The following is a 13,764-nucleotide window of genomic DNA, read 5'->3' as shown; positions in this document are numbered from 1 at the left end:
GCATGCGCGGAGTGGGCGTGGCCTCTTGGGGGCGTGGTCTACGGTAAACGGGCGTGGTCTACACGGGGTGGGGTGTGGTCTTCAGTAAATGGGCGTGGTCTGTATTGGTGGGCGGGGGTCTGCAGCAAATGGGCGTGGCCTACAGAGAATGGGCCGGGCAGCGCGGTGGGCGTGGTTTGTAGCGGGGGGCGGGGCTTAGAGCGGAGGGGCGGGGCGGAGCCTCAGTTCCGGGCTACGCACACGCGCTGCGCGGCCGGGTGCGGGGTTGGGGAGATGCAGCCGCCTCCGCGCAAGGTGAGAGCGGGGTTGGGGTGCAAGAAGGGTGGCATCGGGATCTGCGTTTGGGGACTGCAGCAGGGATGGAGATGAGGACGGGGATGGAGATGGAGACGGAGACAGAGACAGAGACAGAGACGGGGATAGGAATGGGAATGGGATGAGGATGAGGATGAGGATGAGGATGAGGATGAGGATGAGGATGAGGATGAGGATGAGGACCCCTGGGCAAGGGTTGAGCGTTCTGCCTGCAGGGGAAGCTGAGCCAGGTGGTGAAGCTCCATTTTGCCGAGCAGCTGTGTGGTCTACAGAGCAAGCAGCAGCGGGATGCCGAGCTCCTGGAGGACATCAGGTAAGGCCATCCTCAGCCTGCTGAGGTGCAGGCATGGCCATGTCACCCGTGGAGGTGGTAGGAAGAGGTGGCCCCACTGCCACTCTCTGCCCTGCTGCCTTGTCCCACAGGTCCTACAGCAAGCAGAGGGCTGCGATTGAGCGGGAGTACGGGCAGGTAAGGGTGTGTGGGAAATCAGCCCTGCAAACAGGGCTTGGATGGGGCCCTTGGGAGGAAGGGTCAGCGCAGTGCCAGCTGGGAGGGATCGATGCATCCTGGAGCACTTCGCTGACCGTGGCACAAATGCAGTCTGCTGAGTTTTGGGGCACAGTGGAAGTGCCCAAGGGGAGGAAGCGTTCCCACTCTTGTGTCTGCTGGGTCATCACAGGGCTGGCATGTATCTGAGCTCCTGGGGCTTCCCACTGCATCCCTTGGGGTCTGCGCTGTGACCTGAGCCTCCCTTCCTGTGTCCCCTCTTCTCAGCTCATTGGGGTTTTGGCAGTTCCACTATCCCCACTCCCCCCTGATCCCTCTTCTCTCCTCCAGCATCACCCAGGGGGCTCTGAGTGGGGCCTGGCCCCTCACTGCACTATGTCTTCTGCCTCCCTCCTGCTGCCCTGCTGCTTTCTCGGCCACTTACCTGCTCTGGGTTCTCAGCGCACATCTTGGTGGGTGTAGCACCCCATGGGGGCCATCCCCATGGGGCAGAGGGTTGGGTTGCTCTACGCTTGAGGCTGCTCTGCCTTCACAGCTGGCATCTATCACCGATATCCCCTTCCTGGTCCTCACCCCTGAAAGCTGCAGCATGTGAGCTTTCCTTTGCCTCCTGCCCCAAGGCAGCATTATGGAGCCAGCCTTCACCTCGTTTCCCTGCATGGGCAACCTGACCCCCTGGAGTGACCATTGGTTGGGGGGGGGGCCGTCCCCTACCCCCATCCTCTGAGCCACAGCAGGGTGCTCATGAGGGATTAGTGACAGCACTCTGTCCACAGGCACTGCAGAGGCTGGCAAGCCAGTTTGTGAAGAGAGACTGGCAGCGGGGCCGCAGTGATGCTGGAGACTCAAGGTGGGCTATGGGAAATAAGGACGGGGACAGAGGGTTGACATGTGGCCTTCCAACCGGGAGGTGACAAACACCAGGCTGGATTTGGGTGCCCTGAGGATGCAGCACTGGATGGGACATCCCCACAGATGTGGTACCTGGGGCTGCCTGTCCCTGTGGGCATCCCCAAAAACCTTGTGGATGCAAGAAAGCCCTACAGATTGGCAAACTCTGTTCCCATCCCTACAGGAGTGTCTTTGCTGTCTGGAAGGGCATTATTGAGGGGACTGCATACACAGGGCAGGCACGTGTCACTGCCTCTGAAAGCTACCGCAGCCTGGCTGCTGAGGCCACCAAGAGCTCCCGGATGTCCAAAGAGAGGATGCTCAAGAAGGTATGGGGTGAGGGCACCTCCCGCAGCGCTGGGTGAGGCAGTGGAGATATGTCCCAGGTCTCATGTCTCTTCCCAGAGCATGGAGCAGCTGCAGAAGGCACAGGCAGAGCTGCTGGAGACGGTGAAGGAGCTAGATAAAGCAAAGAAGCAGTTCAGCCACCTGCAGCGCAGCAGCGAGGTGGCCAAGGATAAGGCTGCCGACGTGGAGGCACGGTGAGCAGGGAGGGGACAGGGGCTGCCATGGTAGTACTGGGGATATGCTATGGTCTACCTGTCCCCATCCTTGCTAGACTCCGTAAGAGTGACCGGAGGATTTTCCACACCAAGGCCAGCCTGCAGAAACTCAGTGCCAAGGTGGGCAGCACAGGGATGGCACAGTCCCTGAGCATGGGGACAATGTGTCACCTTGCTGTCCCCATCCCCAGTTCTCCATGCAGATGGCGGAGTACTCAAAGCAGCGGGCAGGGGTGCAGAACGAGTACGTGCTGACGCTGGTGTCTGCCAATGCCCACCTGGAGCACTACTACCATGTCGAGCTGCCTGCCATCATGCAGGTGGGGGCTGTGTGGGGGGACACCGTGTCCCATCACAGTCACCCAATGGGTGCAGGTTGTCGTGTGGGGCTGGGGCTGGCCTCGCTGGCAAGTTTCCATGCCTGTCCTTATGGGGATGTGCTGTCCATAGGCTCTGGATGGGGACCTGTATGAGCGGCTACGGGACCACCTGAGCACGGCTGGCCGGGCAGAGGTGGAGAGCTGTGAGATCACGCAGGATTGGTTCCAGCGCATCTCAGAGGCGGCCGCACGGGTACTGCCACCCATCCCATCTCTGTGCTGAGTGGCACGTGGTGGGGATGGGAGTGCATCCTCCAGCTCCTTATTCTCCCCTATGAAGGTGTGCCGGGAGCAGGACCTCCTACTTTTCCTGCAGGACCACACCGCCTTCATGCTGGTGCCTGAGCAGCGCTTCCAGCTTGATGGCATCCAGGAGGTAGATATGAGAATCAGTACAATATAGGCTACACACCTGGACCCTTCCCAACAACCCCATCCTTGCCTAGATGTCCCTGCTGCAACCAGAGGATGGCGGAGCCAGCCTGGAGAAGGAGGCACGGCGCTGGGCCATGCGGGCAACACGAGACAGCAAGAACAAGGCACATGGCGAGGAGGTGGGCACATAGCCCTGGCTGTCTCTCCCAAGGGGTCTCGGAGGGTGACTGCTGCAACCCCATCTTGCTGCCCATGCAGGTGCTGCAGAGGCTTGAGGCCAGGAGGCACCAGGTCCCCGAGGCAGAGGTGGCCGCTGTGGAGCGGCAAATGGAGGAAGTGCGAGAAAACATCTGGAAGGCAGAGGTGGGTCCCACATGTGCTCAGGGTGCCCTCAAACTTCATAACCTCCTGGGTGTGCAATTATGCTGGGACGCTGTGCTATGGAGCAGCCACCCTGGGGACTGGGTCTGTGTAGGAAGGGGTGAGGCTGGGCTGTCCCCCACCCCATAGCTGTCCGCTACTCCGTAGGCATCTCCATAGTCACTGAAGCATCCTTCCATTCGCAGGTTGGCAGGGCAAAGGCAGAGGCACGACTGGCACTGCTGCGTACAGCGGGGCTGGATGTGGATTCCTGGCTGGCTGGGGCTGTGCGCGCAGGTGTGGAGCTCCCACGCACCCCCAGCACAGAGGCACCCACAGGGCTGGACCCCACTGAGTTCGATGACTATGACAGCGATGAGACGTTTGAGGAGGCTGAGCCCGGACATGCTGCTCGCACCTACCCCTACACTTGTCGGGTCATCTTTGGGTACCAGGTAAAGCCACTGGTGCCATGCATTCAGGGGGATGGCACTGCCAGCCTGGTTCTCATGTGTTGTCACCTGTCCCCTGCAGGGCTGCCATGCAGATGAGCTATCCATCGCGCAGGGAGAGGAGCTGGAAGTTATTGAAGATGGTGATATGGAGGAGTGGGTGAAGGTGGGATTTCCCATCCAGCTTGTCCCAATGCTGGGGGCCTGGGGACACATCACTGGGATGGTAATGTGGTTTCTGTCCCTTCCAGGCTCGGAACAAGGCAGGGCAGGTCGGCTATGTCCCTGAGAAGTACCTGCTGTGCCTGAGCTGTGTGGGCAGTGAGTCGGGTTCAGCTGCCAGCACTGGAACCACAGGACCTTCGGGGGCAGCCCTGCAGCGACAGCTGTCCAGCATTATGGCTGCGGAGCTGGTCCTGGAGCCTGGAGGTGGGTATGGGATGGGGACGTGGGGCATCGTGCTGGGGCAGGGCCAGGGGACCACATCTCGGGGTGCTGAGCCACTCTGCCCACAGCTTGGCTGGTGCGAGCCCTGTATGACTATGAGGGGCAGAGCCCCGAGGAGCTGAGCTTCCCTGAGGGAGCCATCATCCGCGTGCTGCCCCGTGCTGAGGATGAGGTGGATGATGGCTTCTGGACTGGAGATTTTGATGGCCGAGTTGGTGTTTTCCCCTCGCTGGTAGTGGAGGAACTGACTGGGGCACGGGGCACAGCTGGGCAGGTCAGTGGTGGTGGTGGTGTTGATGTCTGGGGGGCTCTGTGCTCTGCCCACCCACTACACTGTGTGTCCCTGTGTCCGCAGGAGCTTCCCTCACCATCCCCACCACCTTTTTCCCCTCCTGGCCTTGCACTCAGTGCCAGCCTGGGTTCCGGCCCTGAACTACTGCTGGAAGGTGAGTGTCAGGGGGGTGGCCTTGGGGGCACTCAGAGCCTGTCTGAGCCTTCTGTGGATCTAGTCTGCAGGCATGAGGGCACAAGCAGCGGGCAGAGCTCTCCAGACCTGGCAGCCAACCGCATCCGTCCGGTATGTGTCCCTTTACAGTGATGCTCTGACCCCCAAACCTATCCCAGAGCTCAGAAAAGGGCCAGAAGAATCCTCTGTGCTGGGATATGGTGTGATTCTGGAGGGGTTCAGGGCAATGGGACCCCCTTCCTCAGCCTGAGGGCCCCACGTCTGTTTTTCTCCCCACAGCTCCGCGCACCGCCCCCACCTCCTGGCCGAGCCCCTGACCTGGAGCAGGACCTCAGCTGACCCTGGGTTGCCCAGGCTGCAAAATCATTGCCTATCCGCACATGCCCCTCACCCCTGGGCTATTCCCAGTGGTGCAGAGGGGAGCAGGACGCACGGCACAACCTGCTACTCCTTGAGCTGGTCTCCTTGGGGGCCGCATCCTGCCCAGCACCGCTCATGGGGCACTGCTGCACAGTGTGGGGCAGCCATGTCCCTGCCTCTGCCTCTCGTCCATAGCATCACTTCCCTGGGGCCTCTGCTCCTCCCCATGCTGTGCGCTGCACCGTGTCCAGCGTGGGCACAGAGTGGCCATGCCCCTATTAAAACCAGTTCACCCCACCGCCGTGTTCAGCAGCTTTAATGGTTTTAGCTCATCTATTTACAGTGCGGTTCAACACCAAAGCTCACCCTGCAACGGGGCAGGGCAGGAGGCTTCGTCTCCATCAGCATCCCCGGGGTCTGCGTGGTCCCTTCCTATTGGCACCACGGGCATTGTGCTGGTGCTCGGTGGCACCGCCGGGGCTGTGATCTGCGGTGAATTCAGGGTTGGGGGGCTCAAGGCGGTGCCCCTGCCCATCCCTGTAGCATCCTTCCTTGGGGTGCGGGGCATGGGCAGCAGCGGGGTGGTGGGTGCAGTGGGGGGAGTTGGGTAACTATTGCTGATGGGATGAGGTCTGTAATGTCCGTGCGTCGCTCTGGCCATGCCAAGTTGCTCGCCCAGGTTGGGGCCGGGGCCAGCTGCCCCCCACAGCTGAGCCTCCAGCCCTGTGTGGGGCCAGGGGCGCTGTGCCTGCTGTCAGCCACCAGGGCCAGGAGTGGAGAGGAGCTGTGGGGATAGAGAGGGAGGAGAGCAGGACGGTGCTTGGCTATGGTGCATCTGGAGCAGCCTCATTCCATCCGCATCTCCTGATCCTGGGTACCCCTTGAGAGAACTATAGGGGTTGTCCGCAGACAAAAGCTGGTAGGGTGGGCTGTGACCCACTGCCCGTGGCTTCCCCCCTGCCCACCCCTGGATGTGGCCCCAAGACTGGAGACGAGCACTCACATCACACAGTGGCTCCTCGGTCGTGCACCACAGCGCTGGGCTCCTATGGAGGGAGGAGAGATGCAGGCATCATGCATCCCGTGGTCACAGCAGTGACCCTTCTGGGTGGAGTCAGCACCACTGACTTACAGCCCAGTACCCCATGAAATGCCAGGCAGCAACTCACAACCCTTGTGCTGGTCCTGGCAGGGACCCAGGAGGTGGGGTAGCTGCTGACTGGCTCCAGAGCTTGGGGGCAAACATCTCAGGGATGTCCCATCACCATTCTCCCTGGTGGAACAGCCCAAGGGCTGGGTGTGTAGCTGTGCCCAGTGCTATGCATGCTCCTCCTGTCCTATGTTTTATGCCATCCCACAGCTGTAGGGCTGGGGAATGCCCTTTTTGCCCCCCTCTCCCAGCTCTCCTCAAAGAACCAAAGGGAGAAGTCTGGCATTGCAGAGGAGCGGATGAAAAGAAGGAAATCACCATATCCCCGTGTTTGCCCTGACACGAGACCACACAGACCAGAGGCACTGTGGTCATTGCCACCATGATGGGCCAAGTGAGGAAAGAGGACCTGGTGCTGTCCCTATAGGAGTCTGGAGAGGGGCCGCAGCCCATCAGCTTTGTTGTTGGGCTGTCCACATTCACGTCCATCCTCCTTTCTCCAGGCAGGCTGCCAGCCCTGGGACAACCCCAGCACTGAAGCACACTATGGCCTTTCTCCAGACCGACCATTTGAGTTCCTCATTCTCTGGCTCTTAAGAACCCTGAGGCAGCAGCAGGAAACAAATGCCTCTTGTTGCCTGGGGCACCCACATCTTCACCAGTGCTGTTCTGGGGCTCATTAGAATCGGGATGATTGGGAGACACCAAGTGCTCTTCCCCTCCCTGAGCACCAGCCCTCCAGAGTGGCAAAACATCTAGGATGCAAATAGTTGGGTTTACTTCCTCCTGGACTTCAGGGCATCTTTAACCTGCCTGTATGTTGCATTGGTGAGCTCTGTGCACCAAGACCACCAGTTTGGGGGATGCTAAGCCATGGGCAGAGGCAAAGAAGCCCTCATCAGGGAGACAAGGAATGATGATCCCAATGCAAGTGCCCAAAGAACCAAACCACGAAGGAGACCAACATATCCCTTGCACAAAGGACTGGAAGCAGCAGGGTCTTTGCTGCAAACCAACAACACCCTGCCTTCTCTTGGGAGTGGGCACCGGCAGGGTGGGAACAGTGTCATGCTGATTTTGTGTGTCCCAAGGAGAAGCCACATCCGTTTGGACCATGCCCTAGCCAGCAGCGTTGGTATTGCTGAGGAGGGCTCAGAGGGTGGAACAAGACCATCCCTCTGCCCTGCTGGCACATATATTAACAAAGGGATGGGAATATACAGTCAGGGAAGAGGGTAGGAGCAGGGTGAGCAGGACTGAGGAGGTCTCATGCCACATCAAGCCCCAGCTCCTCTACAGTCTCTACAGTAGGAGTCACCCTATAACCTTGGGCTGGAGAAGAGGAAGCTCCAGGGAGACCTTGCTGTGGTGTTTCTAGAAAGAAAGGGGCTCATAAAAAAAAGTGGAGAAAGGCTTTGTACCAGGGCCAGTAGTGACAGGATAAGGAACAAGAGTTTCAAACTGAAAAGGTTTAGACTGGATGGAAATAAATTTGTCACTATTAGGGTGGTGAGATGCTGCAAGAGGCTGCCTGGGAAGTTGTGAATGCCCCATCGTGGAAAGTGCTCAAAGTTGTGTGAGACAGGGTTTTGAGCAATCTGATCTGATGTCTCTGCCCAGGCAGGGGGTGAACTCCGTGACCTTTAAATGTCCCTTCCAACCCCAAACATTCTGTCATTGCATGTTTGGCAGCACCCAAGCACCCTGGGACCTTAGTTGGGTGCCATGCCACGGTCCCTCAGCCCCTCCAACCCAGAAGACCACACAGGGACAAGAAGGAGGAGGAGGAACCCACCTGCTGGCCCATGTTCTCTTCTCCGGGCTGCCTCCTGCTGCTGTCTTCTCTCCCCATCTCATCCGGCACTTCGTGTAGGCTCAGGCTCCCGTGAATATCCGACACCTCATCTGCTGACCCCAGTCCGGCCTCCTCCTGCCCCAGCTGACCTGGGATGCTGGGACTCGACCCTCCCAGAACCCGGCGGCTCAGCAGCCTCCGCTGCCGACTGGTGCTCCCAGGAGAGCTGCCCACTGCAGTGCCAGGCACTGGGGTGCCGGTGCGGCTCTGCTCTGTGCCCTTGCCACCCTGTGTCCCCTCCTGCACAGCCCCATTCTCCAGGCTACCCGTGGGGACAGTCCCATTGCGAGCCTGCTCTCGTTGGAACCGCTCACTGCTGTGCTCCAGCTCCTCCGTGCTTGGCTCCTTGCTGCCATCAGGCTGGGCACCGTCCTGCTGCTCATGGAAAGCCGGCTTCTTCCCGATGTGCGTGACACGGAACCTGCAGTAGGGTGACCAGGTCAGAAGCTCTTCTCTTCTTTCTCCCACTGTTTCCTTCCCACTGTTATTTCCAGCTTTAGTTGGGAGTCTCTCTCTTTCTCTTTTGTTGGAGGATCTCCACCCCTCAGACTCCTTCAACACCACTGATAGCCACCCCAGCCATGCCCTATTGACCTGATCCCATATTTCCCTCACTTTTTGAAGAAAGTGCACCCAGTGCTGCAGAGAGAAAGAGAAAAAGCCCAACCCAGATGTTGACTGGTGCAGACCTGGGTGGTCTGCCCTTGGTGGGATGGGGATGGGATGGGGAAGGGGATGGGGATGGGTCTCTGTTCTATGAAATGCCCTGAGATGCAGGTTGGCCAAAACAGGGCTTGAGGAGGGACTCAAGTGTGGATTCGGGGGATGTACAGTAAGTGGGCTGAGCCCAGGGAGGAAGGGATGCTCTGAACAGTGATGATGCCACCAACCACAGGGATGATACTGACCATGAGGACACTATTGACCATGAAGACTTCACCAATTGTGAGGACTCTACTGACCATAAGAACACTACCAACCATGGGGATGCTACCAACCATGAGGACATAACACCTGGTGGCTGACCACTGTTCAGGAAGCAAAAGCCAGAAATCCCAGCAGGCAGAGGGAAGACAAGGTTTTGCAGGATGAGCTGCATTTAAGCAGAGGAATCAGAAGCCAGTAGGAACTGCTTGATTAAAAGCCACTGAAGCACACTGTTCACAGTCCTCTGGGACAACGGATGGTGTCTAGGTGTTACCAAGCCTCTATCGTGCACCAGGAACAGCTCAGAGCTCCAGGACAGGAAGGAGAACAACCACAAAGTTGGCCTGACACCCACAATGTGTGAGTCCATAATTGGAGGTGATTGTAATGTTGTGGTTGGGGAGAAGGGAGAAGCAAGGGAGCTACCACAACCTTGGAATGTGGGAGGAGTATTGCATAGGCAAAGTGTAAGAGTCTAAAGTGAGCTGGTTGTGACTAGCGCTCCGATTCTGCTTCGTAAGCATTACGAGCCCTTGCTGGCCCAGCAGACAGGAAATCTGCAGAATGAGTGGGTGTCCAGTGGCCAAGGAACGTTGGATTCATCAGAGGGACATGACGCCCCACAGCCACACTCACTGCACGAGTCACACGTGGAGCAACCACAGAAGGACCGGGCTCTGCTGAGCTCAACTGTGAGTCAGCCAGAGAAAATGCAAGTTTAGCTCAAGCACCGCTCAAAGAAACGTAAGACCTACAAGTTAAGAGAATGGTCATCCCAAAAAGAGGAGTTGAGAACACAGGTCCATGCACCAGATGAGATGTCAGAGGTGAGGGAGCAAAGACCACCTCCAGACTGAGTGGTCCCAGAAGTGGAACAAGGATGGATTGGTCAGTAAGCGGATGTGAGTGAGGGATGGGACATCAGAAAGATGTTCAGGATCATAGCTCTTAAATTCTCTTCAAACACAAGGGAGCTCCAGACAGAGACAGAGCAGGTCCTAAGCAGAACGTAAGAGCACTGAGCACCCAAAATGATAAGCTTATGTCTATAGGGTAGACACTACAGAGTCCTCAGCATCACAGCTAGAAATGGTGCTCATAACTGAAAAGCCAAGAAGATGCACCCTGAGAACTGCTGGGTCAGGCCAAACAGCATCAGATGTGACCTTCCATCCAAAGACTTGGAGATGAAGAACCAGCACTGTGATACAAGACCAACAAATGTTCCATCGGGCAAGGAGAGCCTGGGAGGAGTTACGAATGACAACACCATTTCTTCGTAATGCCTTTGAGCAATGTCAGCCTGAGAGAGCTACAAAAGACTCTGAGAAGCTGGAGGGGACTCAAGAGATAACGTAAGAAGCCTTTGGATCATGAGGCAGGAGTGCTTTGGCTGTCTGCCTAAGCAGCATGGCTGGGACACTTGGTTCAATAGGACACAACATGCTGCAGCTGAGCAAGCCCGGGATGAGAGCTCTGTGGGTTGTGGATGAGCTCTGCCATTCCCTTATGGGGCTGCCCAGCAGCATGGTAGAGGTGGCAAAGATGAAAGGTTTAGGGAGAACCCTAAGAAAGATGGCAAATTATTCAATAATATGAAAGTACGGCACACATAGCCCTGATTACTCAGAATTACAGGATTATTTAGGTGGGAAAGGCCATCAGGAGGTCTCCGGTGCCTCCTGTCCCCCCATAACTGGGCCAATTCCCACCCTCATTCCAGTTGCTCATGGCCTTCTCCAGGCAGGTTTTGGAAGCCTTCCTGAACATCCATCTCCTTGCTCCTACAGTCCCTGTCCCAAGATGAAATATTTTCTTTTCATGCTCCATCCATGTTTCTCTTGTTGCAACTTCTGGCTGTTGCCTCCTGCCCTTCCAATGTGCATCTCCAGCAAGAGACCAGCTCCATTTTCACTTCAACTCCTCCCACCCCTTTGAGTTTTAGGGAGCAATTAAATCCCCCCAGAGACCTCTCCAGGCCAAACAAACCCCATTCTCTCAGCAGCTCTTCATCGGCCACATGCTCCAGCCCTGCACAGCTGCTGTGGACCTACGCTAACCTTGCAGTTGGACCTCATACCAAGGAGATTCAGGAAGTGAGAACTTAAAATATAACCTTGGAAACATCTTATGTGACATGAAGGATAAAGAGAGATAACAAGGATAAAGAGAGAACATCAGAATGTGAGGGAAGGTGCAGTCAGGGACGGAGATCAGCTTCTTCATGCACTCAGAGGTGAGTGAGAGGAGATTGTGAAGAGCATGGATGAAGGACATGGAGGAGAGATGTAGCTGGGCTCCGGCCAGGGAATGAGATTAGCCACGAATATGGGGCTGTACAGAGGTCTGGTTTACCAGCCACCAGTCCCAAAACTCAGGCCAGCTGACAGCAAGGGCACCAGCTCCCCTCAAAGCCCCCAGTTCCCCACCCTTGTGAGATTCCTGTCTCTGATGGTAGAAAGCCCACAGCCCTGGTGCCCAGTCTGGCTGAACGTCACCAGAACACTTCTGCTGGGGAATGGGGCAGCCTGGGCAGGGTCACAGATTGCATCAGTTACTCACAGCGCAGAGACCACAGGTAGCTCAGGAAGTCCCTTGAGGTGAGAACAGATGGGGACTGGGAGACTATTTGTGGGATTTGTCAGTACACTCCCCTATTCTTACCTTCCTCCCACAGTATCTAATTACCATAATTATTGCAGGCGAAGACTTGCAGCAGAATAGCCATTCTTTCATTCTGGTGGGAGTTACTTGCAACAGGGACCTGCTGTCTCCCCTCTCCATGAGATCCCTACAACCTGCCCCACAGGAAGGCTGCCTCCTACCCTGCTGTAGGCTCAGAAGGGATGTGGGTTTGGTGCTGCTCTGCTCTGAACCAGCGGGACAACCCCAGCCTGAGTCACCAAAGGGAGGAGGAGGGAGGAAACCCATGTGTCACAGCCACACACCACGGGAATTTCGAGGTGTGAGAGGACCCAACAGCAGGGCCAACCCAGGGCACGAGATGGGGAGGAGCATGAGGCAAGTGGACAAGTGGGACAGAAAAGACTTCACGGAGCAACGTTCCATCTGAGCAGTACCTGCCCACTGAGAAGACAGTGGTCTCTCCAGGGTGCATCCGGCCTTTGCCATCCTTGGACCGGCCCTGGCGGTGCAGTGGGTGCCTCCTCCTTTTGCTGCAGTGGATGCAGGGGGCTTGCGTGGAGCCCAGGTGCACTGTATGGTGGTGAGGGGGCCCTCCATCCTGGCTGTTACGGTGGGGACAAAGGCTGCAAGAGGAAAAGGACACGACAGGTCGAATCCTCAGCACCAAGGTGACACACAACGGTTTCTTCTCCCTGACTCTGGAAGAGCCACAAGCTGGAATAGGTTTCCCTCACCTGGGCATTGGCACTGCGATGTCCCCGTCATTGTCCCCCAGCATCTCCTTGAGGGCTTCTGCATTTGCTGAAGAGAGAGGAAAAAGGGATTGTGTCAGCCAAAGCGGCCAGCAAGGCTGTGAGCCAGCCCTAGGAAACACTCACCTTCATTCTGGATGATGCATCTCACGATCTTCTCCACGGTATCCTCGTTCAGCTCCTCCTCTTCATCTGAAAGGAGAAATTACGGTGCCTGAGGGGTGGGATTGGGCCAACCTTACAGCACCCGGCTGCAGGGTGCTACAGGGCTAAAGGTCTAAGGGTAAATGGGACAAGTTCACATACAAGAAACCCAAGGAGGGCTTGTTAAATACATAGAAACAATCTCCAATGGAGGAAGTCCCAGAGTTATGGCATTTGAAGCTTAAAAGAGCACGCTGGGGCAATACAGCTGGATGTCTGCCCTGTTTTGGTACCCATCCCCAGCACCCATCACAACACGCTTTTGGCCGTTTTGGTGACAGTAGGCCTGGCTGGGAGACCTTAGCCCAGCCTGCAGGGTTGGCTTTTCCTGTGAGCAGGTTCAAGCTAGTGGGGAGCTGCCCTGCGGAGCACAGTCAGGGGCTGCTGCCCAAAGAGACTTTCCCAAGGTTGTGGCATCTCCAGCAATCAAAATCAGCCTGGAAACTTCAGACACCATCCATGTGCAGCCAAGTCAAGCAGCTTACTGGGACCAAGCTCTGCCTTGCACCCAGACTCAGTGCTGCCTGTGATAGGGACAGCCCCTTGGTAGCAGGGCTGAGCTCGCTGCCCCATCGCACCATGCATCCTCCAGCCAGCCCAACTCACACCCAAAGGCTGTGGTTGAAGTGTCCCAAAGGGCAGCAGCGGAGCCCCCCAAACCCCTGTACTCACTGGCCTGGAGTTCTGCCAGCACGTCCTTGTTATCTGGGTCGAGTTCATCCCGGAACGTCCTGCACCGGTAGCCCTTCTTCTTCAGGACATGGCAGATGAGGAACCCTACCAGCCCCATGATGAAGAAGACCAAGACAAGGAGGAAGACCATGTACAGGCTGTGCTGGGAGTCGGACTCCCCATCTTCGCTGCTGCTCTGGTCGGACATGCGGATCTAGGAGAAGGGGGAAGGTGGCTTGGAGACCCCCAGCAGGCTGCCTGCGCCTCCTCCTCCTCTTCTCCCTCAGTCCCCATGCTGCCTCCAGGCCCTGTCGGGTCAGACCCGGCTCCCAGCTGGGGATGAGATGAAGGCTCAGCCCTGCCATGGCCGGCTCAGCTCTGTTTCCCAAGGACACACCGCAGCCACCAAAGCATCCCAAGGGCAGCAGGAGCAGCGGGAAC

The 13,764-nt window shown here is 57.3% G+C and overlaps 2 protein-coding genes across 5 annotated transcripts; one reads left to right on the top strand and one right to left on the bottom strand.

Annotated features, from left to right (window-relative positions):
• Positions 1–214: 214 nt before the first annotated feature.
• Positions 215–5,408, top strand: FCHSD1 (FCH and double SH3 domains 1). Of its 2 annotated transcripts, XM_019620284.2 has the most exons (19): positions 215–294; positions 531–628; positions 739–784; positions 1,600–1,673; positions 1,899–2,043; positions 2,120–2,256; positions 2,334–2,397; positions 2,469–2,597; positions 2,728–2,850; positions 2,938–3,033; positions 3,104–3,211; positions 3,291–3,395; positions 3,599–3,847; positions 3,927–4,010; positions 4,096–4,273; positions 4,360–4,565; positions 4,647–4,737; positions 4,801–4,868; positions 5,037–5,407. In XM_019620284.2, the coding sequence occupies exons 1-19, from the start codon at positions 274–276 to the stop codon at positions 5,094–5,096; spliced, it is 2,082 nt and encodes a 693-aa protein (XP_019475829.1). In that variant the 5' UTR covers positions 215–273; the 3' UTR covers positions 5,097–5,407. The 2 variants fall into 2 exon arrangements, with proteins under 2 accessions (XP_019475829.1, XP_010717139.1); XM_010718837.3 differs by having other exon boundaries at positions 4,647–4,868; positions 5,037–5,408.
• A 117-nt stretch (positions 5,409–5,525) lies between these two features.
• Positions 5,526–13,594, bottom strand: RELL2 (RELT like 2). 3 transcript variants are annotated; one of them, XM_010718842.2, is made up of 7 exons: positions 13,324–13,594; positions 12,574–12,639; positions 12,430–12,496; positions 12,130–12,318; positions 8,063–8,543; positions 6,121–6,163; positions 5,526–5,604 (listed from the first exon to the last, which is right to left on the bottom strand). In XM_010718842.2, the coding sequence occupies exons 1-6, from the start codon at positions 13,529–13,531 to the stop codon at positions 6,122–6,124; spliced, it is 1,053 nt and encodes a 350-aa protein (XP_010717144.1). In that variant the 5' UTR covers positions 13,532–13,594; the 3' UTR covers positions 5,526–5,604; position 6,121. The 3 variants fall into 3 exon arrangements, with proteins under 3 accessions (XP_010717144.1, XP_010717143.1, XP_010717141.1); XM_010718841.3 differs by having other exon boundaries at positions 5,546–5,901; positions 13,324–13,593; XM_010718839.3 differs by having other exon boundaries at positions 5,546–6,163; positions 13,324–13,593.
• Between the last annotated feature and the right edge of the window lie 170 nt (positions 13,595–13,764).

The sequence above is a fragment of the Meleagris gallopavo genome, chromosome 15, assembly GCF_000146605.3.
Source record: "Meleagris gallopavo isolate NT-WF06-2002-E0010 breed Aviagen turkey brand Nicholas breeding stock chromosome 15, Turkey_5.1, whole genome shotgun sequence".
NCBI lineage: Eukaryota > Metazoa > Chordata > Aves > Galliformes > Phasianidae > Meleagris > Meleagris gallopavo.
This window is presented reverse-complemented; position numbering and strand designations above follow the sequence as displayed.

What these genes read in the sequence shown, in the direction of transcription:
- RELL2 (XM_010718842.2), bottom strand. Translation starts at nt 13,531, where the DNA reads ATGTCCGACCAGAGCAGCAGCGAAGATGGGGAGTCCGACTCCCAGCAC. An exon ending in ACTGTCTTCTCAGTGGGCAG is followed by an intron (nt 8,544 to 12,129) that starts GTACTGCTCAGA and finishes ACCCTACTGCAG; the next exon opens with GTTCCGTGTCACGCACATCG. An exon ending in AAGAGAACATGGGCCAGCAG is followed by an intron (nt 6,164 to 8,062) that starts GTGGGTTCCTCC and finishes CTCCCTCCATAG; the next exon opens with GAGCCCAGCGCTGTGGTGCA.
- FCHSD1 (XM_010718837.3), top strand. Translation starts at nt 274, where the DNA reads ATGCAGCCGCCTCCGCGCAAG. An exon ending in TCTCAGAGGCGGCCGCACGG is followed by an intron (nt 2,851 to 2,937) that starts GTACTGCCACCC and finishes TCCCCTATGAAG; the next exon opens with GTGTGCCGGGAGCAGGACCT. An exon ending in ATATGGAGGAGTGGGTGAAG is followed by an intron (nt 4,011 to 4,095) that starts GTGGGATTTCCC and finishes TGTCCCTTCCAG; the next exon opens with GCTCGGAACAAGGCAGGGCA.